This window comes from Herpailurus yagouaroundi, unplaced genomic scaffold (genome assembly GCF_014898765.1).
Source record: "Herpailurus yagouaroundi ecotype Mexico unplaced genomic scaffold, PumYag 159, whole genome shotgun sequence".
NCBI classification, from domain to species: Eukaryota; Metazoa; Chordata; class Mammalia; order Carnivora; family Felidae; genus Herpailurus; species Herpailurus yagouaroundi.
Window position 1 is genome coordinate 13,321,812 of NW_024412400.1, and position 25,956 is coordinate 13,347,767.

The window sequence follows — 25,956 nt, forward strand, 5'->3', positions numbered from 1 at the left end:
AGAACATTCTCCAGGATAGATCATATGACAGGTTACAAAATACACCTAAGAAAATTTAAAAAGGTTGAAATAATACTAAGTATCTTTTCCAACCATAATGTTATGAAAATAAAAATCAATAACAGGAGAAAACTGGAAAATTCACAAATGTGTGGAGATTAAACAACATACTCCTGAACTATCAATAGGTCAAAAGAGAAATCAAAAAGGAAATAAAACATATCTATCTATCTATCTACATCTCTCTCTCCCCCTCCCTCCCTCCCTCTTTCTTTTTCTCTATAAATGTACATATATAATCATATATATATAATTGTATATATATATGTATAACCATATATATAAATGCATATATATAACCATATATATAACCATATATATACATATATATGTATATATATAAAACCATACACACACACACACACACACACACACACACACACACACACAATTTTGATGAAAGAAATTGAAAAAAACACAAATAAATGAAAAAATATCTCATGCTTATAAACAGAAATAATTAATGTTAAAATATCCACACACATATCTTGCAACAAAAAAAGGAGATACAACATACCAAAACCTATTGGATGCAGCAAAAACAGTTCTAAGAAGTTTATATAAATGCCTACGTTAAGAAAAAAGAAAAATCTCAAATAAACAACCTAACTTTACACCTCAGGGAACTAGAACAATAACAACAAAATAAACCTGAGTCAATCGAAGAAAAGGAAAAACAACAACAGCTACAACAAAAACCAAGGCATATAGATGAAATAGAGACCAGAAAAGCAACAAAAAATATCAACAGTACTAGGATCTAGCGTTTTAAGAAATATATAAACAAGATTGACAAACCTTTATCTATGAAAAAAAGAGACCCAATAAATAAAAAAAGAAATGAAAGAGGGCACATCACACTTGACACCACAGAAACACAAAAAAACATAAGATGCTACTGTGAACAATTATATGCCAACAAACTGGGTAACCTAGAATAAGTGGATAAATTCCCAGAAACAACCAATCTGCCAAGACTGAATCAAAAAAAAAAAAAAATGAAAGAAAGAAAAGAAAAAAAAAAAGAAAAAAAAAAAAAAGAAAAAAAAAGAAAAAAGAAAATATGAACAGACCAGTAACAATTAAGGAAACTGAATCAGTAATCAAAAATGTCCCAACACAGAAAAGCCCAGGGCCATATGGTTCCCCTGGTGAATTCTATCAAACACTTAAAGAATTACGGCCTAACCTTCTCAACTCTTCCAAAAATTTAAAGAGACAGGAACACCCCCAAACTCTTTACTAAGGCAGCATTACTCTGATACCAAACCCAGAATGAATTATGTAAGAGAAAGAAAACTATAGGCCAATAACCCCGATACATATGGATGTAAAAATTCTCAATAAAATGCTAGCAAACCAAACTGAACAGCACATTAAAAGAATCATACACCATAATCAAGGGGGATTTATCTTTGGTATGTAAGAATCGTAAATGTAATGCACCACAATAATGGAATGAAAAATTCACACCATCATTTCAACAGCTGCAGAGAAAGCATTTGACAAAACAATATTCTTTTATAATATAAACTCTAAACAACATGGATATAGAAGGAATATTCCTCAACATAATAAAGGCCATAAATAAATGATAAGTTCGCAGTTAACATCATATTTAATGGTGAAATGCTGAGGACTTTTCCTCTAAAATCAGGAACAAGACAAGGATGCCAATTCTCACAAGTTTTATTCAACATAAATACTGGAATTTCTAGTCAGTAATTAGGCAAGAAAACAAAATAAAAGGCATCTAAACTGGAAAAAAATAAGTAAAGCTGTCTCTGTTTACAGATGACATGATCCTATGTATAGAAAATCCTAAGGATTCCACTGAAAAGCTTTCAAACTAAAACAATTTCAGTAAAGTAGGTAGGATACAAAATCAACATACAGAAATTGGCTTCTCTATGCACTAACAATGAATTTTCTGAAAAATAAGTAAGGGAAACAATCCCATTCAGAGCAGCATCAAAAGGAATACAATACTTAGTAATAAATTTAACCCCCAAAATGAAAGATCTGTAGACACTGAGAGCTACAACTTTGATGAAAGAAATTGAAGACACAAATAAATGAAAAACTATCCCATGCTTACAAACCGAAATAATTAATGTTAAAATATCCATACTACCCAAAGCCATCAATAAATTCAATGCAATCCCCATCAAAATTCCAATGGTATTTTTCACAAAAATAGAAAAAAATCCAATAATCATATGGAACCACAAAAGACACTGAGTAGTCAAAATAATCTTGAGAAAGAAACACAAATCTGGAGGAATCATACTTTCCGATTTTAACTATATTACAAAGCTATGGTTACCAGACAGTATAGTACTCACATCAAAATAAACACATACACCAGTGAAATAAATTCTAGAGCCCACAAATAAACACTAGCATTTAGTTTGATAATCTTTGACAAGGATCCAAGAATGCTCATTGGAGAAAGTACCTTCTCTTCAATAAATAGTGTTGGGAATATTGGATACTCACACGGAGAAGAATGAAATTGGATACCTATATTATGCCACTCATAAAAATTCACTTGAAATGGATTAAAGACTTAAACATAAATCCAGAAACCATAAGACTCAAAAATGGATATATGGGTTGTAAAAGCCCTCTTTACAATAAGGGGTTAATATCCAAAATATATAAGCACCTCATGTAACTCAACAGTAAAAGAAAAAAAAATACACTTTATTTAAAAAATGGACAGAAGAACTGAATAAACATGTTTTTCCAAAGAGAACGTTAAAATGGCCAGGAGGTCCATGAAAAGATGCTTGACATCACTAATCATCTGGAAAATGCAAATCGAAACCTCATGAAATATTGCCTCACAAACGTTAACATGCCTCACATGTTAAAACAGCTATCATCAAACAGACGAATAATAACAAGTGTTGGCAAGGATGTGGAGAAAACCCTTGGGCACTGTTGGTGGGACTGTAAATTGGTGCAGCCACTACTTAAAATAGTATAGAGTTTCTTCAAAATAGTAAAACAATAGAACTACCATATATGATCCTGCAATCCCACTTCTGGGTATATATTCAAAGCTAAGGAAGGCAGGATGACAAGAGATAGCTTCCCTTCCATGTCAATTGCAGCATGTACAATAGCAAAGGTATAAAAACAACCTATGTGTCCATGTATGAATGAATGGACAAAAGAGATATGGTGTATATATAAAATGGAATATTATTCTGCTGCGAGGAGAAAGGAAATCCTGCCATTTGTGGCAAGTATAGAACTTGAGTGCATTTTGCTAAGTAAAATAAGTTCAGATGAAGAAAGACAAACACAATACGATATCATTTATATGTGGAATCTTAAAAAGCTGAATTCACAAAAACACAGCATAATGGTTGCCAAAGACTGGAGGTTGGGGGAAATGCCTCCAAATGTTGGTCAAAAGATACAGAATACCAGCTATAAGATAAGTAAGTTCTGGGAATCTAATGCAGGGCCTGGTGATTCTAGTTAATAATACTGCATGACATCCTTGGAAGTCTCTCAGAAGGTAGATCTCAAATGTCTTCACCACAAAAAAGAAATGGTAATTATGTGAGGTTATAGTGGTGTTAACTAATCCTACTGTGATAATCATTTTGCAATATATGAACGGATGAAGCCATAACATTTTTACACCTTAAACTGACACAGGGCTTATATCTCAATAAAGCTGGGGGATAAAAAGAAATCGAATAGCCAAGCACCACTAGACTAGAGAGAAACATTAGCAGCTTTACAATTTTCTTTGATAGAACAAATCTTTGGAACCCAATAGGTTTGGGTTCAAATCTAGCATCACCATTGACAACCATTGTGAACTTGGGTCATCCCTTGTTTCTTCATCTGTAAAATGGAGATAATAATATCTACTTCACAGGATCCTAGTAAGGATTAAATAGTACAATAAGTATAAAAACACTTATCTTATTTACTAGCAGCAGGTAGAGGGTATTACTCTAATTGAAATAAGTGAGACAGAGAAAGACAAATATCCTATGATTTCACTTATATGTAAAATCATAAACAACACAAACCAAAAAAGCAGACCCATAAATACAGAGAACAAACCGGTGGTTGACAGAGGGGATTAGGGCTGGAGGGTTGGGCAAAATGGATGAAGGGGAGTGGGAGGTACAGGTTTCTAGTTATGGAATGAATAATTCATACACAGGAAAGGTTTAGTGTGGAGAATATGATTATATCAACGGTATTATAACAGTGCTGTATGGTGACAGACAGTAGCTACATGTGTGGTGAGCACAGCATGATATAAAGAGGTGTCCCGTCACTATATTGTACACCTGAAGCTGGTTTAACATTGCATGTCAACTATGCTTCAAAGAAAAGGAAAGAAATGCAATTTCCTTTACCCCATACGTGTTGTCTGTTTCCTTGCCTCTTTTAGAATAGACACAGTTAAAGGCCTTGCAGACAGTCCCACAGCACGCCAGTGGTAAATGCAGAAACAAGGTAGGTCACATCTGTCAGTACTGAGGGGGTTTCTCCACGCTAGGATGTTAAACCACTAAGAATAAATATATAAAATGTATTTCTAACGTTCAAATTCATGCAGTAATTTTCCTTAAGGTACGCTACAAAATAAGATAGAGAAAGCAATTAGAGTCAGCTAGCCAGGGAAGCTTCCATCCCTTCTCAAGGTATTTTCATGTGGTAGGAGAATGGTGTAACACTCCTGGCCTTTTTCTTACTTGTTCACTTACTTAATACTCCCAGATGGGAGGAATAATGATTTACCTGAATGGTGAGTTCAAGAGCAAGAACTCAACAAGGGTGACTCATCTTCTCCCTCCATTCTCATGATCCAACAGACAACACATTCACTATATTCTTCTAGGTCTACTGCCATAACCCACCTTTATCCCTTTGCAGGGAAGCCCATACTTCTCCAGCACTTGCTGTAACTAGATGGGATACATCTAATTTTGGCATTCACTATTTGAAGACTCATTTTTCTCATATACCTAAGCCACAGTTTCCTAATACAGTCCTTCCAGTAATTGAATCAATAGTTGTTTGTTTTTTTAATTTTGAGGTTCATTTATTTTTTTCAATGGGATCAGAATCTGCATGGGGACAAGGTGATGCTTTTAATTAGGTCCCTTCAATCCACACCAATGCTGATCAGAGACAAGATCTTTTCCATCCAAATTTAAGAACAAATGACTAAAGCCATGAAAGGAGATTGTTCATTATTACTTCTAAACAGTATATCAAGAAACGAGCCATGGATTGTGATCAGCCTGTGGATATACTCTGTTCAGAGGTAGGACAAGAGTTGATATTCTTGCAAATTGAGGAGAACTTGTAGTCCACAGATACCCTGCAGTAAAATCGTATCTGGACGCCTGATACAGATCTCGATTTACAACCCAAATTAAGGTAAATTTTTTCATTGATTTTTGTTTTTGTCAAATGCTAGGAAAGAAGGAAATTCTATTGGAGCACAAACCCACTGTTTCACCAAAGAAAATACAGTGGAGTCCTCGCAGAAGCACTGGGTAGCACCCAACACCTGATTATGTAAATCGTTTTGTAGAAGCTAATACAAATATTTAACTTCAGAGGATTCTACCTCAAAAACTTTAAATAATTAACAAATAGGATTAAGATCAACCCTGACAATTTCAATATTGGGTTTTGTATCTCTGCATTCAGCATTAGGATTTAAAAAAAAAAAAAAAAGGAGCCAAGTTGTCATAGCCAACAAAGCAGACACTCACAAATATTTTACAGCCATGTAAAAGACCAACCGCTAGTATTTCTTTTACTGACAAGTTCAAAAATCTCCATCATGAGGAAAATAATACTCTGTGTTTGTGACAGATGTTCTTCTGTTGGAAATGTCTTTCACAAGAGCATGTGACACAAAGATTCATTTTAGGAAATGACACAGACCAAGGTTTTCATTACATGGCATCAGTCATCCAAGAGCAATGAACTGTGTTAAAACCAACATTGGGCTGCCATTCTTTGGAATTACAGTTATTTAAAGAACATTTCATAACAGTGGTGTAGGGTATCTTGTCATATCTTTATATCCACCAGCACAACAGAACCACATGATGTGACGAAGTATTGAAGGAAATATGTACAGACTCAATTAGAATTTGGTTCTCATGGAAAATAACTTCTGAGAAATGCACCATTATTATAGATTGAAACTAGAGACTCCCACAAAACAAATAAAGGAGGAAGTAATGGTGATATATCCGACTCTTCCATTATTAAGAAGTGTGGGATAGAGATAACAAAGCCCAAACATGCCAGCTCGCTGAAAAGTCTGCTTTATTTTGATTTACTATAGAAAATTTTTTCATGAAAATCTCTTGTTATGAGATTATAATTTGCTCTCTTCCTTTCTTTTTGGTCTCTCTTCAGATACCACCTCATCAGAGAGATTTTCCCTGACCACTCTACTCAAAATGCGTCTCGACCCAACCTTCAACCACCATCCTCATCTCCTATATATTTAGTATCCTTAACCTCTTTTGATGGTCATAGAACCACTTCTTTCTAATCTATTGTAGCTCTTTGTTTATTTTCTGCCTTCTACCAGAAGAATGTGATCTTCATAAAATGTTGGTTCAATGCTATACCTTTAGTATGTAGAACAGCCTTGGTACATAGTAGGTGTTCAACATAAATGCACTGAAAAACTAAAAGAATTAAAGACATTTCTATCTAAATTATAGGCTATATCCCTTATCACCCCAAGAAACGTTTTGGGATATGGACAAATGATAGTATATAGGCTTCTCTGATCCCCTGATTTGGTTGGAAAAACAAACAAAACAAAAATGCCTGGACATTATTCTTGGGATACTAGCATCCCCAGACAGCACTTGCCCATCATTATGTAATGTATTGATCGACTTTCCCACACGGTCTCAGGAAGCAACATCAACCATATTGGCTACTGAACTTGCCTTTAAACAATTACTCTCTCCTTCCCACATAAGAAGTTTTGAGAAACTTCCTTGTTTGGCTGAATTATGTGTAGGCCTGACCCCCCTGTAGGGACCCATGGACATCAAATAACCTGCTTACTTTCATATACCTAGAAATGGTAAAAGCAGAGGCTCTTAACAGGGCCTTTGATGCACAGGAGTCTGGCATGTGCCTGTGCTTTCATAAGAGTAGCTTTGGTTGATAACAAGCCACATCATGAGGCTAGCAGTCAAACTTAAATTTTTTTTTTCTAGACTATTCTATAAAGTAGGCCTTCTTCCATTAACTAAAATTCTCCTATTAGAATATAACTGTTAGGGTTATGTAATAACCACAGGGGTAATGTATTTTCAACTAATTTTATGCATATACATATTTGAATTTACAGAATCATTTTCCTATATTGATTTTTTAATTTGTATCTCTCTTGATGTCAGATGAATAAAATTTCGTTAATTTTAATTTTTTTCCTTAAAGAGAACTACTATTAAGGTCATTGATTTATAGGAGAGAATTCCTTTCCTCTGATCCCAATCTAGTTCTCTGCCATAGTTGACATGGGATTTAAATACTATCCCTGATATGCTTAACATCCTCTTGGACACTTGGTCTCTTTTGTGATCACTTAGCTTTGATTTATTCTACATATCCCACAGTGATGGGAATCACCTTTGGTAATTGGAATGGCAGTGCTAAGAGCAGACCTGATAAAACCTTTTTTTAAGGGGCCTGAGGAAGGGGCGACTCCTTCTCTGTGGGCTATTCATTTAGAGAGAGATGTGCTCTGTTTACTTGAGTTTGAAATTGGTAGATAGAAAATAAGAAAGAGGCCTGCTAAACTTGAGATAACTCAAGGTTTGGCTGGTAATAATTGTTGACTGTTCAATATGTAGAGCCATTCCAGAATCTCCAAATTTATGTCCAGGAAAACTCAGTTTCTAGAGCCATATAGCCCTCTAGTGAGGCCTCAGTGACACCAGGAGGAATAATGGACAAGAAAGATCTCTCTAGAAGGCAGACAGGGATTATAAGACTGGCTAACCAGTGAACTTACTGCACTGCAAAGCTAGAATTCTATTCCTGCCCCCAGTAATCAGCAATTGCAGCTGGTTACCCATTCTCTCTGTTCCCAAACAGTGGTCTTCCTTTAGTTTCATGTATCCTATTTTTTCTCTATTGTTGTATGCTGTGGAAGATGGGATAGATAACCTGTCTTTTAAGCTTATGAGTGCTAAGCCAGGAGAGGCAGCCGTGTCTGAGCCTGTTGGGGATGACGGCATCACCAGATGTGATTAGAGGAGGAGGCTTTGAGGTATGCTCCTTTGAGGAAGGAATGAACACATGCTACCCAAAATGTATAAATGGGAAGAATGGTGTAATGGATGTTGGACAGCCAAAAAAGATGAACTATTCTTAATTTTCTCTACTAGAGGCAACAAAGCTAAATTATTCATAATCCTAGGTTCTTTTGCAGCTAAGGAGAAACCATATGACTCAGTGTGGGCCATTATGATGTAAACACAAGTTCCTAAATTAGGATTCTGGGAAAGCTTTTAAAAGGACCAAATCAGTCAGAATGATCCATCAGCTTCAGATTCTTTTGTTTTTCCTGGTTAAGATGGATAGCATATCTGGGCTTTAGAAACAACATATGCAGGGGTGCCTGGGTAGCTCAATTGCTTAAGCATCTAATTTCAGCTCAGGTCATGATCTCATGGGTTCATGGGTTCAAGCTCTGCATTGGGCTCCATGCGGGCAATGTGGAGCCTGCTTGGGATTTCTCTCTCTCTCTCTCTCTCAAAAATAAACATCCTTGATCCTTGAGGGCACCCCAATGCATTTGCTCTTCATTGCCTATCTATGGCCTTCTTATTAATAAGAAAATAAACACCTACAAGGTTAAGCTATCCTTAGATGTTTTTGTTTCTCAGCTCTTTTTACGCTTACAGAGACACATTCCTTAGCCAATGATTTTCTTCTAAATACACTGAAGTTGGCAAGAACAGTAACAGCCAATATCCTTAATCCAGGGCAATCCAGTAGCAATCCCAGGAGAAGGACTAAATATTAAAAATCCAGAATAAGAAAGAAGTTTTATTCAACTTGATTCTCCAACACCTAGCACAGTGCCTGATACTTAGCAGGTAATAAAAATGTTTGCTGATGTTATTTATTTTATTTCCCAAAAAACTGTTTTATAATGACATACCACTTAAAGCAAACATTAGAATTCATAGAAGGTTCAGTAACAAATTTGAATTTAATGAATAACAACATTCATTGAATAATTAACATTTATTGAATTCTTAGTGTAATCTAAGCACTATGCTAAATTCTTTGTGTATTTTTTTAATTAATTCTGACAGGCATCCTTAGTTCAATAATGTTAAGTATTATTATTAGAGAGTTTCAGAGATATTTAAATTATTTAGCCAAGGCCACACATTCAGGTGGTATCAGAGCCAAAATTCAAGGCCAAGTTTATCTCTCTCCAAACCTACACTCAACCACTATGTATTACTAGAATATTCTAAATCTGCTCTCTTCAAAGGAACATTTTCTTTGATCCCTAAAAACTCTTTTTGACAGAACAGCAAGTATACAGAAAATGTTAGTTTGTGTTAATGGCTATACATTATTAATCAATTACCACTTACTGGATGATTTATTGTTTGATTCTTCTTAGTTGACAAATCAGTTGAATTTTTCATATGCACACACTGGAATAAGTTAGCTAGAGCGATTCCCTTGGACAGCTTTGTGAACACTCCAGGTTGCTACTGGGAACCTAGATTATTTGTAGCCTTTTTGCTTTAAAATCCTAGAGTCTTTAAAATGTAGCACCACAACCTGCATGGTAGGATATTGATAGGAACAAGGATGCAGGAGGCGATTCAGTAGATACTTAAATGGCAAAAAATATAGTGCAAGTTTCACACACCCTGCGGACTGCAGGTTTATATGATAATAAATTATAGTTATCACCAGGACAAAGGGGAAAAAAAAGGCCATGAAATCCAATAGCTCAGTGAGAAATCTGCTAATACAGGTGGTCAAGCTTGTTCCATTTCATTGTCAAAGGGAGGCTATTTATTTGCTTCTGGGTAGTTAAATTACAGAGCCATTTACTGCTGAAAGTTTTCTAGTACGCAGATGTGGATCTAAGGCTCTGGGCTTTAGATTCAAAGTCTGAGAGAAAAATAGAGGAATAAGAATTTACTCCAAAGACAGCATAATTGATAAGGGAGAAATCTTTCAGCAACTCCAGAAATAAAATAAGTGTTTTTAAACATTCTGATTGGAATCTCCTTACATTGAACATTGTACAGTGAACATCGGGGACAGGCTGAGGGTAAAAACGCTGGCTATAATGAATCACTTTTTAGAAGCTCTTTAAAATATATTCCCTTTGATAGCCTCCTATTTAGGTAAGAGGTCAGTGATTGGTGTACGTGTGTGTAAGAGAGAGTGAGATAGAGACAGAGATTCCTTGTGTACCAGAATGCTCAGAAACAAAGGGAAAATAGCCATGATGGCTCTTCAGTAGTTATAAAATCAATGCCAACTTTCTTTGCCTGTTGTGCAAGAGGATAGGGATTTTTATCCAACAAGTAACACTACACATACATTTATAAATATTTTTCCCAGAACATTTCCAAAACTTGTTAGTCCATCAACAAAATAAATCAAAGATACTCCAATAACATTTTCTTCATAAGCATTTTTATAATGATTTTCTTGTCAGTTGCCTTTCAGTCTATCTGCCTGTCTCCAGCAACTATATTTTACCACTTGTTTCCTGGGTATTAGATTCCTTGCTTAAGTTGCCAGGTAACTTAACTCTTTGCCAAGTACCCCTTAAACCAAGACATGTATATATTTCCCTTATTAATTACAAATATTGATTTCATCCATCTTAGTTCATGAGCAAATTGGAAGCTCCAGGCACACTCTTGATGAGGAATATATTACACAGCAGAAAGAATTCAAATTCCAATTTATATAGCCTTGAAAAACAACTAATGTGTTGTAAGAGGGCTATGAGTCCACCAACATAATCTATGTGGAAAGTGACCTACAACCAAAGATTAACAGATATGAGTGGTATCAGCTTACTAAAAGATATCTGAAGACGAAGAAAACCATATACCCTACCTCTGGTTATCTCAGGTTGAAACTGAAAAATATTATAAGGGGATGTTAGCAGTCATAACAAGATCATAGGAGCGAAAATTTGATGACTTGGTCTTATGGGGATGGTTAATGGTAACTACATGAATTGGCCCCATACATGAATGTAGCCCAAATGCATTAGGTCTGAATTTCATGATCTGTTGGTTTTTTTAGCTGACTTTTGAAAATCCAGAGACAAATTAATTCAATAGCAGCAATCAAAAAATTATTTAAAAATTTTAGGTGCATGTGAATAAATCCAAAATGACCATTAATTGGAAGCAAATACGTAACAAGCATCTATATGCTATAAATAATTTTCTTAAACTTTTTATTTGAAAATAATCATAGATTTACATCAAAGTGTAAAGATATTATATGGAGATCCCATTCACTCTTTACCCAGTTCCCTTCAAGTTTATCTTACATAATTACAACAAAATATCAAAACCAGAAAACTGACATCAATATGCGTGTATAGTTCTATGCTATTTTAACATACATGTATAATATTCTTGTAATCACCACTGCAATTAGAATTCAAAACTATTTAAAATGATCGTATTTATTTTCTTGAGTATAAACATGCATTATGATTCCAGAGAGAAAGCTCCAGACTACTGTTTTACAAAACAACGAATGTGTATTGAAATTTATTAATATCTAGGAAATTGTTATCTAGTAAAGCTATACATAAAGGTCAAAGTGAAATTCTAACAATACAGACAATGTATGCTTTTTTAAAAAATGTTTATTTTTGAGAGAAATAATGCAAGCAGGGGAGGGCAGAGAGAGAGAGGGAGACACAATCTGAAGCAGGCTCCAGGCTCTGAGCTGTGAGCACATAGCCCCATGCGGGGCTCAAACTCAGGAACCGTGAGATCATGACCAGAGCCAACTGGAGGCTCAACCAACTGAGCTGCCCAGGCACCCCCCAGACAATGTATGCTTTAACTGAACTCATTTCCTTGCATAGACCAGATAATCTCATGATTCAGCCATCAGCTGTCCCCAACATAACAGTAAATAATTTTTAGCACAGTTTAACAATGACAACTTGCTGAGAATTATACTACTCCCAAACTCTTCACTGATGAAAGCCCTAGACACACACACACACACACACACACACACACACACACACACACACGCTTCCTTTTTCAGGCAAAACAGAGCACTTTACAAGTGCCCTTAACGTGCTAATGAGGTCACCATAACAAAAGAGCATATTAATAAGTATACACAAAGAAACAATGAAATAAACCAGCCAGGATTTTCCAAACCAAACCTATTATAAGGCGCCTTGCCTTCCCTAACAACTAAATGTAATTCAAATCATTGCAAACTCCAGTTCTGATTCAGCTCACAGCTGTGGAGAAACAGACGATCACAAAAGAAAACAAAATCGAAACGCCAATCTTACCTTGGCCATCTGTGCCTGCACGCCATTTGCCTTGAGAGACGCTACTGCTTTCTGTGCGGCTGCAGGACTGTCAAAATCCACAAAACCGTACCCTGTGAAAGTACAACACGCCTTGTTAGTGCTGCATCTCTATCATACAGGGGGACGGTGTGTTTGTGGCCACACTTTCATTCGTAACTTCTGGAATAACCAGAAAGGCTCTCAAGCCATTGGCCTTCATATGTCAGGAGAGATACCACGATACCATTAAATGTAAAATTGTAAGTCTCTTATTTTCTGGAGATTGGGTATGCAGTCAGCCATCTGATTTGGGCTAATCGGATGAGTACGGTAATACATTATTTAACCATGACCCTCTTCAATGAATTTGCGGCAAGGATGAGGAGCACAAAATGCTGAAAACGACAGAAAAGTCTATGTCTGAAGTCAATTTTCAAAACCTCAAAAAAGCTCATGTTAATAAAAAGCCTCGATAGATCAGTTTATTCGAGTGATTACTCACAGCCTCTACAGTGCCTGGCACCCAGTAGACATTTAATATAATAAATGTATGTTGACTGTGTGAATGAATGAAGGTTGTGAATGCGAGTTAGGGTCTCAACCCAGTTCCAGCTGATACATAAGCCCATGCTAACTCACCACAGAACCTTGTCTCACTTGATGACATCTTTTTATTTAAGTTTATTTATTTATTTTGAGAAAGAGAGAGAACAAGCAAGCGGGGGAGGGACAGAGAGAGAAAGGGAGAGAGAGAATCCCAAGCAGGCTCCACACTGTCAGCACAGAGTCTGATGTGGGGCTTGAACCCACAAACTGCAAGATCATGACCTGAGCCCAAATTAAGAGTCAGACACTTAACTAACTGAGCCACCCAGGTGCCCCTTGATGACATGTTAACTAAGACTTCTTCACTCTTAAGTGATGTGTTGATGTGTGATTGAATAATTAAATAGTCAAACTTCTTTTTTTTTTTTTAATATTTTTTAATGTTTATTCTTTTTTTGAGAGACAGACAGAGCATGATTGGGGGAGGGCAAAGAGAGAGGGAGACACAGAATCAGAAGCAGGCTCCAGGGCTCTGAGCTGTCAGCACAGAACCCGATGTGGGGCTCGAACTCATGAACCATGAGACCATGACCTAGCCGAAGTTGGACGCTTAACCGACTGAGCCACCCAGGAGCCCGTCAAGCTTCTTTAAAAATAATTTAAACAGTGACCGGTGTCACATATTTGTTACTGAAGTATAATCTGAAAAAGGCACAGGAGTTCCCTCTACTGTTCTCTGCCCTTGTGCCTGTGTAAGTGCATATGCAGAGTGAGGCCAGGGGAATAGCTAGAATCAATGAAACAGAATCAATGGAAAGGCGATTCTGTAGGACCATAAACTAGCTGATATTAGTCTGGGGCTTTAGCCTAACTGTAATGTCAGCTGCCCTAAGAACATCTCAAAATTAGAAAGCTCAAGCATGAGTATGAGGGCAGCTTTACCTGGCATGTCTAACAAGCCCATCATATGTATCCTCTTCTTATCTGTCAGTCACGGATTTGCTCTGCACTCTCATGCTTGTTCCCCAGAAGTCTGGAGGTGAGCAAGCCTAGTAACCATGCTCTGGGACTCACCCCGCCATCGCCAAAGAAGAGCGCAAGGGAATTCAATTACCAAGTTGTTTCTTTTAATTAACTTTTTAATTTTCTCCCCTCGAATCCCTGCTTCTTTTTCTCCCTCCCAGCATGGTATCCTAAAATGAACTTGTTACACAGCAGTGTACCATAAAATGCTCTTGAAAAGCTGGGCAGAGAAGCTGCGAAGTTTGTGTTTCTAATCCAAAGGGAAGCCCGCTCTGTAAGTACTGCTAATTCTTCTCTTCCCACAAAATTCAAACTATATGAGTAATAGGAGTCTTGCCACCCACCAAGATGAGTCAGATAGGGGAAAATAAAAGCAGAAAGAGAAAGGGGGAGAAAAGAACAAAATAAGTCAAGAAGTAGGGTCAGGGGAGCAGAAGGTAAAACTAAAGTGTAGATATTATCTCTTATGTATCAATGTGTCCTGCTGGGTGGCTGACATGTTGATAACTGGTGAAATGATAACTTCATGTATCACTGGCCTCGTGCCTATTCATGATACATGAAGAAACAGAGGCTCAAGCCAAACGGCACAAATACCCACTAATTTCAAGCTGCCTCACTGCCAGGTCCAGGATTTGAAGTGAAGTCGTCATAAGCCCTTCCCAAATGCACCACACAATGAACTACTTTATAACCCCACTTTGCACATTCTTTAGAGTAGCCCCTGAAGCCTACCGGGAAGGGACACAATTCTTGAAAATTCCTTGATTTTGAAGTTAGGACACAGAACAAAGCAGTGCCACAAGTGGTTTCAATGCAGTTCATTTAGTCCATACATTTATTAATGGTTGAATTTCCAGCAGAACGGGCTAAGTGAAATTTGACAAGGCACCCCCTTCCACTACATGCTTGGGTCAGTTGTCCTTATCGATTCACATGCTCATTCTTTCATTCAATAATGAAATTCTGAGGTGCCTGGGTGGCTCAGTGGGTTGGGCATCTGACTCTTGATGTCAGCTCAGGTCATAATCTCACGGTTCATGGGGTCAAGCCCCACACTGGGCTCTGTGCTAACAGTATAGAGTCTGCTTGGGATTCTTTCTCTCTTTTCTCTCTCTGCCCCTCCCCTGTTCATAGGCTCTCTCTCTCTCTCTCTCTCTCTCCCTCTCTCTATTTATCTATGTCAAAATAAATAGGTTAAAAATTTTAATTAAAAAATGAAATTCTATTTCAGGCACTTTGCCAGGCACATGAACACAGCAGTTAAAAAGAATGGCCCTACTTCTCGCCCTTGTGCATTTTTAGAGTTGAGAGATGAACAGGAAACAAATAGCCACACAAATGAATCTACAAGTACCAAACGGCAGAACTGTCTTGAAAGAAATGAAAGCATATAATACAGAATCTGACTACTGAGTGTTCATTATTGAAAGTCTTAGGGAAGCAGTGGCACAAAATGATTTGCATTTCTTAAAATATCCTGGCTGAAGACTGAGTTGTTGTGGGGAAGGTGGACAGCAAGAGTGTCATCGGGAGAAGAGTTAGGGGCTATTACGGCAACCCAGACAAATGGCGGCTGGTGATAAAATGGAGGGGATGAAATGGATGGTTTGAATTATATTTTGGAGGCAGAATTAGCAGGACTTGATGATAGCTTGGCCGGGTAGTAGGGGAGATATAGACGACAAGGATTACTACTGATTTTTTTGGCATAAGCCACTGGGTGGGTGGAGATGTGATTTACTGAAGTGGGGAGCCTGGAAGAGCATCCAACAGGGGAGAGGGAAAATTAAAATATCGGTTGAGTCAGAAATGTCTGTGAGACATCTAAGTAAAAATGTCAGAGAGCAGTTGGATATATTAGGCTAGTGCTCAGAAAAGAGGATGGGATTGGGGATATAAATTGGGAGGTCAACAGCATAAAGATGTGATTTATAGAGACAGAAAGTGACAAAAACGCCTAGCGTAAGTAGAAACCAAGGACCCAAGTTTGGAGCTTGAACAACTTCGGCATTTAGGTGTCAGGTGGGAAGAAGAGATTGCAAAGGAGAATCAGAGGGGGAGAAGGGAATGAAAAGGGAAGAGGATGTCTCAAGGACAAGGGAAGAAGCTGTTCCAAGGAGAGAGAAATCAGCTGTCATGTGTCACTGACGGTGTAAGCGAGATGAGGGCTTGCAAATGTCCAGTGTGCTTAGGAACGTGGGAGTCATGATCATGATTTGCTTCAGGCAAGTGGTAGGGACTGAAGCCTGTTGGGTAGTTAAAGAGTAACAGCAAAGAGGGAGAGGGGGAGAGAGTGTTTGCAGGTCTCCTTGTTATCTTGCTAGGAAGGAGAATTAAGAGATGGTCAGCGAGAGGGTGATACAATGTCAAACGAGCTGTTTTGGTTTAAGATAGGAGATACCAAGGCTTTTAATCTTCGCTGCACACTAGAATCACCTTGAGAGATGAAAAAAAATACTAGTGTCCATTTCTCACCCCCAGGAAAGTAAATCAATATCTTTGGTAATATGGCCCAGGTATTTATATACACACACACTCACACACACACACACACACACACACACACACACACACACACACAGTGGTGCATGTGTGTACGTGTATATGTGTGTTCCTCAGCTGATTTTAGTGGGAAGCCAGGGAACTACAGAGTATTCATTCAAGGCATTCAACAAATACTTATTTGTTGCACCCACTATGGGACTGTTCTTGGCAATTTCAGATCAGGATAGGGATGATCAAACAGAAAGCAAAAGATCAAAACTTCCGGAGGGCAAGAGGATAATTTATAGAATAATGTTGCTGGAAAGTGATGGAGTGAGAGAATCTAGAACATATGTGAAGTGCTGCCTTTACTAAAAGAGGGATCTTTTGGGCACCTGGGTGGCTCAGGTCCAACTCTTGGTTTCGGCTCAGGTCATGGTCTCATGGTTTGTGAGTTCGAGCCCCATGATGGGCTCTGTACTGCCAGTGCAGAGCCTGCTGGAGATCCTCTGTCTGTCTCTTTGCTCCTCCTCTGCTCACTCTCTCTCTCTCTCTCAAAAGAAATCAATAAACATTAAATAAAAGAGGGATCCTTCCCTTTACTCATTGCAACTTGAAGGAAGAAATAAAAAAGATCACTCTTGGTTAATCGTTGTTACTTATTATATGTAGCCAGTCATTGGGACTGCACTTAACACATAGCGTGTGCTTCATAAATATTTGTTTAAGTGAATTAAAAGCATGTGTAAAAGATGCTAATACTTCACGGACTACAGTGGGAATTAACCGATTAAAATGTCTACTGATACATTTTGACTATAAAGGACAATATAATGCCAAGTGGTCCCAGTCTGGCTCGGCCATGCTCCCACCCAGCCAGGCAGCCGTGGTCTTCAGGACTCTGCACCTTGGTTCCAGCGTGGCTTCTCCTCTAGCTTCCTCCCCTTCCTTCCACCCCAACACATTACACACGATATGACAAAATCACAATGCTGATCTCCGGGGCTCAGCTCCAATCTAAACAGGAGAAATCTCTGTGAGGGTATGAGACACCTGAGCTTTCTCTGAATCAGGGAGGGAATGAGTGAACTTTTAGAAGAATGTGTTTGTAGAGCCATCTTGCCCACAAGGAGACACAGTGGTGTCTTTGTAAAAAAACACCTCCTCTACAGAAGAGTCCACAACAATAGGGGTGCCCAGATCCCGTGACACAAAGTTATAAAGAAAGAATAAGCCACCAGATAGGAAATACTTCACTGAGATATGTGTTTTCCACACATACCTACTCAATTTAACTAATTAAAATGAAAAGTTCAGAGGTAAAAATGTCTCAAGCAATCCCGGAAAACAGTCCGACTGTAGAAATACGCATCGCATTCCTGACGGCTCATACTCTGGGCGACCAGAAGAACAAAATAAAACGCAAGGTTGCTCCTAGAGAATCATGACGCATTTCCTACAAAAGAAAGCAACTTCAATTGGGTTTCAGTTTGCTTTCCTTACTGACAAGTCATCAAGCCTGGAACCCCTGCACCTATATGTGGAGAGGGGCAGGGTGAGGAGATGAGTTCAGCTCTAGCTAATAGCGCTTTGCGGTAACTGCTAACATCCTCCAGGAAACACTGGTGAATGGTCACCATCGGAAACTCCAGCCCAAGTGGCTGCAAGTGCACCAGTCTCACTCCCTCAATTACATAATTAAGCTTGGCAACAGGTTCAAATGAATTAAAGCCGAATGTGGTTGTTTTCTCCACACACCCCTGTCCTTGTTTTTCTTCCTTGTCGGGGGGGAGAAGGCCAGCAGTTCTGCAATTAGCGGGAAGCAGAGCAGTGAGAAAGAACCAGCTCCATACTAATTAGGTCACTCGCCAAACGCACTCATTCCATTGGCAGATAGAATCAATGCTTTCCTGAAATGCTTTAAACTTGGTGTGTTAATTTAAAAGTTTTACTATTTTTATCGGTCTGCAAGCCCGGTGGCATAAGAGAAAAAAAAGAAAAAAAATGTTTATGTACACTCTTAGAAATTGTAACTGAGTTCTACGAACAACGGATTGGCCCAGAGGGCTCTGGTTTCATTTCCTTCAGTGCATTTGTAGGCTACTTCTCTGTAACCTTTGCCATTCAACCAGACCGCTGTGTGGCAACCCATCTGAACGGTGTTAAAAGTCTCTTGACCATCTTCAACAGCCTATTTGTACTTCTCCGGTGCTGCCAGCTCTTTGAAGTTTCTGCTGCAACTGCTTACCTATCAACACCGGGGTTGTACTTTCTAGGGTAGGGGGAGGGCAATGTTCAAACCAGAACTCCTGGTTCGGACCCATGGTGGCATCTCGCCAGCTGAGGGAGATTTGCTCTCAGAGTGAACCCTACGCCACATTTCACAACGTTTGCATTGCTCTTCCTCTTCAGAATGGCTGTCATGAAAGCCCACTTGAAACACAGATGGCTTGATGTAACACCCAACTTCTTTCAGAGATGATCCAGCTGTGAGTCAAATGTGATTTGTAAACGGAGTAAAAATCTAGGAACGTGTCTAGGCATTACACGTTCAAGTGAAGTCCTACTCAAATTTGACAGTGGAAATGTTTAAGAATTGCCCTCCCATAAATTCCCCCTCCTTCTGTTTAGACTTAATAATCTGCGGCTGTCATGTCTGAGCTCAGAGCAGAAAACCTGAGCCTCAGGTAGGGAAGGTGAGCAGCAGGAAGGGAGGAATGCTTTGCAGGCTTCCTACAGGTCCTGTGGAGTCCAGGCTACCTCCTTGCCTCTGCATTTCTGCTAATTGCTCCTGCATCTCTAAAATGTTGAGTGATGGCTGAATGCCTTTCCTTTTATTGTGCTTCCTAAGTCACTGCATTATGTGATCAGAGAAGGGTAGCAGGGTAGCAGTGATGAATTCTTGACGACTTGTATACTTATAATACCAAACTAACCAGAGACCCCGGTCATTACTTCAGTATCTTCTTTGCAGCAATTGTATAATGAGGCAAGGGTTCTATGGAGGAACCATAATAGCCATTTGGCCAAACTCAGATGTGTGAAAACAAAGGCAAAAGATAAGTCCTGCTAGAATGCAAAAGCCAGCAACAAGAATACTTATTTTGAGGGAAAGAAAATCTAAGTCATCAAAATCTGAAATCACCTATGCTTTGAAAACATCTTCAGAAAGTAATTTGGAATGATTTTTACACAGAAAAAAAAAGCACGATGTGTACTTCCTCTGCAAAGGGCTGTGGCCCTCAGATATTTAGCAAATAGAGGTAAATAAGAAGGGAAATGGTGTCCTTTATACAGTAAACAGATTGCTTCACTACATTCCCCTGATGTTTGAGCTTAATTACCTAAACATTCTGATATTCCAGTGCCAGAAACACCAAAATGAGACATCAGTGTTTGGAGCAGGATTTACCGTTATGAGGAACATTTTTGAATCATGATGTGACTTTCCTGTTACTTAATTTACTAAACGTCTACTATGTGCAAGAGAGATAGCTCACTAGATGCTGCAGAGAAAACAAAGACACTCTAATGAGGTCCCTCCCTGCAGGCAGTTCAACGGTCTAGTAGGGTAGATAAGGAAATTTAAATATCATAGAGAGTCTTCTTACACACAGAGGGTTATGTTAGGTGAGCCTGTGAAAAATGCCATGTTTTCCTTCAATATAGTATACGTGGTTTTGCATCTACAATTCTGCTCTTGGAGCTCAACGCCTGATTCAACACGCCCAAAGTCCTTCAATGAGTTGCGTGATGGTAAAATTACCCACATTCTAAATTTATCTATGTATGTATTATTCTACCTCTCTGTTGGGCATTTTTGTGCACAGCAGAAATGAATTAAGTTAAATACAAATGAATTATGGAGAGGGATTGGCACCACATAAAAAGTGAAAGAAAAATGCTAGTATTCAAACGTGGCAAATATTTCTTCCAGGTGGGGGCAAGCTCAGTACATTTTGTGCACAAATGACAAAAGGGAGCACCGGGAAAAGAAATTAGGTCCCACATGGCCTTTCCCAGCAGAATAGAACAATTATGAAGACTGACAAATTTAGGGAGCAAAGTACTTAGTAGTATGCCACTTAAAAATGGGACACTTTCTCATCCCATTTATGTTGCACAAAAAGTCTTATTAAACCAAACACAAATTCAAATCCCAAAACTCACTTCCCGACTCACCCCATTCAATTGATTTTTAAACAAGAGAAATTGCTTCTTTGTACTGAATAAAGTCAAAATTAAGATCAGGATCATTTATGGGCTTAAAGAGATCGCTATGCTTTATTAAGATTAAAGAAACTCACTGATTTGCCGAGGTCTTCGACTAGACCAACCATTATTTTATTATAATATTGTAGAGATTAAGGAAGCAGTCTGCTTGGCTGCAAATGGGCAGATTAACCTCTGTGAATCATCTTGCAAAGTCTTCCTTTGCTAAGAGGCAGTGTTCAAGGATACACAGAAAATACATATCTTGTCTGAACCATTGGTCCTATGTGTCTCTGCGGTCAACAACAGCGGGAGGTACAAACGTGTATTGCAGTGTAGCTGCGGGAGCCAGCCAGGGTACTGGTAAAATAATTCCACTGAGTTTGTAACTATGATGGAAGCAAGCTGTAACTGAACACTCTAATTATAGCTCTACAATCCCAGTGCACAGTAGGATAGGCAAAACTAACTATGATTTCATTCCTGAGTGCCCATCCTGCCCTCCCTCTCCTTGCTCTGGTCCTATAGACCTGTGGAACTATAGACTATTCCTCCGTCAGAAGAGCAGAGATGATTGTCGGAGAATCCATGGAAGGACAATCCCAGGCCCCCAACCCGCAACCCCGAGGTGTTTCAATGCACACTTTCAATGGCTCCAGCTAATGGCCTAAGAAGCATGTGGGTAGTCTTTTACATCCTTCTACAACGGAGACATCACGTGACCCACAGCCATTCATCTTTAGAGGACAGATATTGTAGCACAACCATCCAGAAAGATGTATTAGGTAGCTTAGAGCAAAAAGGAAGGAAGAGTAAGTGAACCCTATATACAGGTCAACTGTCTTTAAGAAAAACATGTATTATCTACAAGTCTGTTTTTGTTACACTCAACATCTAGATATTCACTCCACCAACTTGTCATTTCATGTAAATTTCTGCACAAAGCCCGGCGTTCCTTTAACCATTCTTACTTTCCTGGGAAAGGCTCCATGTATGATTTCCTCCTCCCAAACCTTTGACAAAACTCACTTTGAAACCCTCAGGAAGCTTCTGTTTAACAAAACTCATGCATTTTCTAATTTATGCCCATATTTTACTGGATGCAGTCTTCAGTCATGTGGTTATAGGCTTTATTCCAAATATTTTAAGTAAATGTCCATAAGTACTGTCCCTATCACTATGAGAAATGGTGTCTTTTACATCCTGTTAGACCCCAAATTACTTCTTTTCATCCCACCTGATGTAACAAATTACAATTCTAGCTTTGTATTCAAATTTTAAAAATAAAGAAACTTAGGTATAAATATAAATGAGAGTAACAGAATGCATGGAGAAATAAATAAATAAATAAATAAATAAATAAATAAATAATGAAAATCAAGCCAAACAAAATAGTATCACTGAAATAAATGTAAATCCCTTTCTGCCTAGACCTTAGTGCTATGGTCTACCTTCCTGAGAAACTTTCTTATGATTCCTTCTGATGTTCTAACTTGAAATAGCCACCAAAAATAATTCTTGAGCTCTTACTATTATATGCATTAGAAGCACTTAGGGATTTATAGGGTAATAAAAATTATTCTTGCTATCAAAAATCATGAAATGAAAAACATTTGTAGTTAAGATTTTGTAAATGGCTCCCCAACTGTCCATTCCCCCCGCAAAAAAAATAAATAGTAGTGTTATTTTCTTCTAATTTTAAAAGTTATATAATTTTATTGAGGAAATTTCAGTCAATATGGAAAGAAATTAGCCAGGACGCCACAGCTCAAAAATAAACAAACTGTTCATTTACTTTTTTTCTTTATTTTTAACCCAAGTGGTATCAGACTATGCAGTTTTATAATCTGCCTTTTTTCCACCTCTTACTAATGCATGTAGCTACCTTTCCTGGTCAATATATATGGATTGTTATGATCCTGTTAATCTATTATTTTCAGCATCCAATTGCCTAGCTCTTTCTTAAAGATTTCTGAGCTTTACATAATGCCTTAGCCAACTGATTTGCAAAACTGATTTTATGCCAACATCTTGAAAGATTTTTAAAATTAATAAAATCAGAATAAGAAATACTCTTAAAGCCTCCTAGTCGTTAGTGACTTTTCCTGAGTTTTTTGTTTCTTTGAAAGTTACTTCAAAGAAACACCCTAAATGCACTGCAAACCAAAGATATCAGAAGCCAGTTAAATCAAATTCAAACAATGCCCTCCCGAAACACAGGAGTAGGAAGCCCACTTTCCTTCTCATCGCAATTAGGCTGGACTCATCTCAAAGGAATTTTGGAAATACATCGGTACCTTATGAGGCACAATTTCAGATCTGTGATTCAGAAAGGATGCCAAGAATTTGAATGGTCAAGCCATTATACTCATGATTGCTCATTTATTTAGAAGTTGAAAGTGAGTTGTTTTTTTTTCTCAACAATGAAAGATATGTTTTCCCCCAGGAAATTTTACTGTAATATGAAAACTGGTATTCTGGCTGATGGCACCAACTCTCCTGTGTCCCTTTCATAGCTGGTGATCCATAACTTACAACTCAGGTCTCCTCTCTTAGAGACAGAACTCGCTTGAAGAGTTTTAGCTGCCTAAAGACAATGGGATTTCAATGATCCTAGGACATGCTGGTTAAATGAACTTTAGAGAACTGAGACCTGGATGGTTAAGTATAATGTTCTAACTAAGGTCAGGACCTGGTTCACTAGGGAAATGGCACTGTAAGCGGAGATCACAAAGGCTTTTCTTACTCTACCTGTGGTCTGTGGACGGGCAGCAATGACATCACTCGAGAGTTGGCGGAAATTCAGCATCGTTTGCCCACTGCCGATCTACTCAATCAGCCTCTACATTTTGACAAGATCTCCAGGTGATTATATGCACATTAAAGACTGAGACACCCTAGTCTCCAACCGGCCACTCCTCAGGTCTGGACTGCACCTCCTCTCCTTGTAAAATTGCAGGGAAGATGGGGATCTTCAAGTCATCTCTTCCAACCTGTATCTGGTCTGCCAATATCTGTACAGTCCTGTGCCAAGCGCTCTTCAGGCTCCACTGCACAGTGCTGATGTTAAGAAAAACACAGTCCCCAAGGTGGCTAACACTGGACAACTGTATTTAACAGAGAGAACTGCTCGGTGTGACTGAAGGACAATTATGCCAGCATCATACAGTCTAGGTTCAAATCTTATCTCTTCTGGTTTGAGAGCAAGGAGTCCAAAGGCACAGAACACTAGACCAAAATTAAGGGTAATAATAATATTACCTTAATTATATATTGGCTCTGGGCAATGAATGAATTCAAAGCTCCTGGCCTAGTGCCCAAGGCATCCTCTCTCTCTCCAACTCCCTCACCTTCTTAGATTGTGCTGAAACCAGGCACCCTGATGTAATCCACTGCCTTAACTGCATTCTAAGAGCCAAGCCATACAAGTGTATTCCCTTCTTCACGTAATAAATCTCAATGTTTTTAAAGACAGCAGTCTTTTCCTTGCTTGTATTTGCAAAATTAATATTTGGAAATGCAGGATCGGGGCTATTTTTACTTAATAGCCAATTTCAGAACAAGTACATGCCCTCCTTCTCTCTCTCTCTCCTTTATGTTTGCCCTTCAGAGATAGACCTAATTCTGTTTAGTTACAAAGTTCAAATTGGCCCTACATTAATATATCCCCTTAAAAAAGCAATGTTCATTTGAGGAAGCAGGTAGCCAATGTGAAGAGTGATTATACAATAAATGTATTATGCAAATTCCAGTGAACATTTTATGCACACTGGATAAAGAATCAAATTAAAGTCTCATAACCCTTGGAAAATTAGAGTTAGCAAGCACAGAGGTTGATTTGCCCTTGAACACAAAAACTGCTAAGAGCAGACATTCCCCCATCATTTCCACAAAACTGAACCATTTCTGAAGGTTTCAGATTAAAATAAGAAATCCCCTAGGAGTCATAAAAATCAGCTATTTTTACAGAAATAATTTGGAGTTGCAATTTTAAAGTGTTATGAGTTGGAAGGAATTGGTGAACTTCTGTGTCATATTTTGAAAAGCTAATATTCCAGGGAACCGGCCAGTTGAGAACGCGCAAAATTGCATAGGGAGAGGGGATGCGGGAAGGGGAGAAAAGGCTTCTCGAGAATCTGCACAGGAGGGCTGATTTACAGAGCTTTCCCTATAAGAGCCCAAGAGTGGCAGTTATGCGATAGACCACTATGCTCCTTCGATTTTCCTTCACTCGAGGTAATAATGGGACATAATAGCTGCCTTCCTATTACACTGTCGTGTCCACTTCTTTGCGGCTTGCCAACACTGATTCTACCGCTGGCCTCTCTACAGAGAAATAATGGACCATTAAGAAGGAAAATGCAGAGAGGGTCTGTACAGCACTTTCCTATTGGAGAACAGAGAAACTATCACAAGCATTTCACTAAATCAATAAGCAAGTATAGGTGTGAAGGAGGTAGGTCGAAAACCCATTTTGCCCCCAATTTTTACACATGGAGTCAGGATGTGGGCTCCAGTGCCAAGAAGTCTCCATTCATTCATCAACCTCTGGAAATCAATGTTGTTTCCTGTTCATCCTTTTCGGGCACCAGGCAGGATGTAAATATGAAAATAGTGCTATTGATTTAACAAGTGCTCAGTGAGGTCCTTTTATGAGTCCTGAGTGAGGTAGATGCTTTGGGGGGGGGGGGGGGAAAAAGACAAATGAGACACAGATTCCCTCCTCAGGGAATATGTGAGCCCAAGGAGAAACAGCCAGCCTAACACTGAGACACTCATTAAAGGCTGTACATGGTATGCTTGTCACAAGCACCAAAACCTATAGTGCATAACGTGATGGTAGAAGGAAAGCTTATGTCTGAGTCAGGGAGAGATGACAGAGAAGACAAATTTGAACTTCTTAAAAACCGTTCTTTTTTTTTTTCTTACTTTATAACTTTTTAATCAATTTATTAAAGTATAATGTACACATAATAAATGCCCATTTCAGTGTCCTGTTTGATGAATTTTGCAAATATAGTCACTGTAGAATAACAATC

At 38.4% G+C, this 25,956-nt stretch overlaps 1 protein-coding gene across 11 annotated transcripts in view; it reads right to left on the reverse strand.

Annotated features, from left to right (window-relative positions):
• Nucleotides 1-25,956, reverse strand: part of RBMS3 (RNA binding motif single stranded interacting protein 3) — a 1,359,438-nt gene that overhangs the window by 415,254 nt on the left and 918,228 nt on the right. For all 11 annotated transcript variants that reach the window (XM_040481151.1, XM_040481142.1, XM_040481146.1 and 8 more), the window contains one exon: nucleotides 12,650-12,741. In XM_040481151.1, coding sequence (XP_040337085.1) covers nucleotides 12,650-12,741 — 92 coding nt within the window. The remainder of the gene's footprint in view (nucleotides 1-12,649; nucleotides 12,742-25,956) is intronic.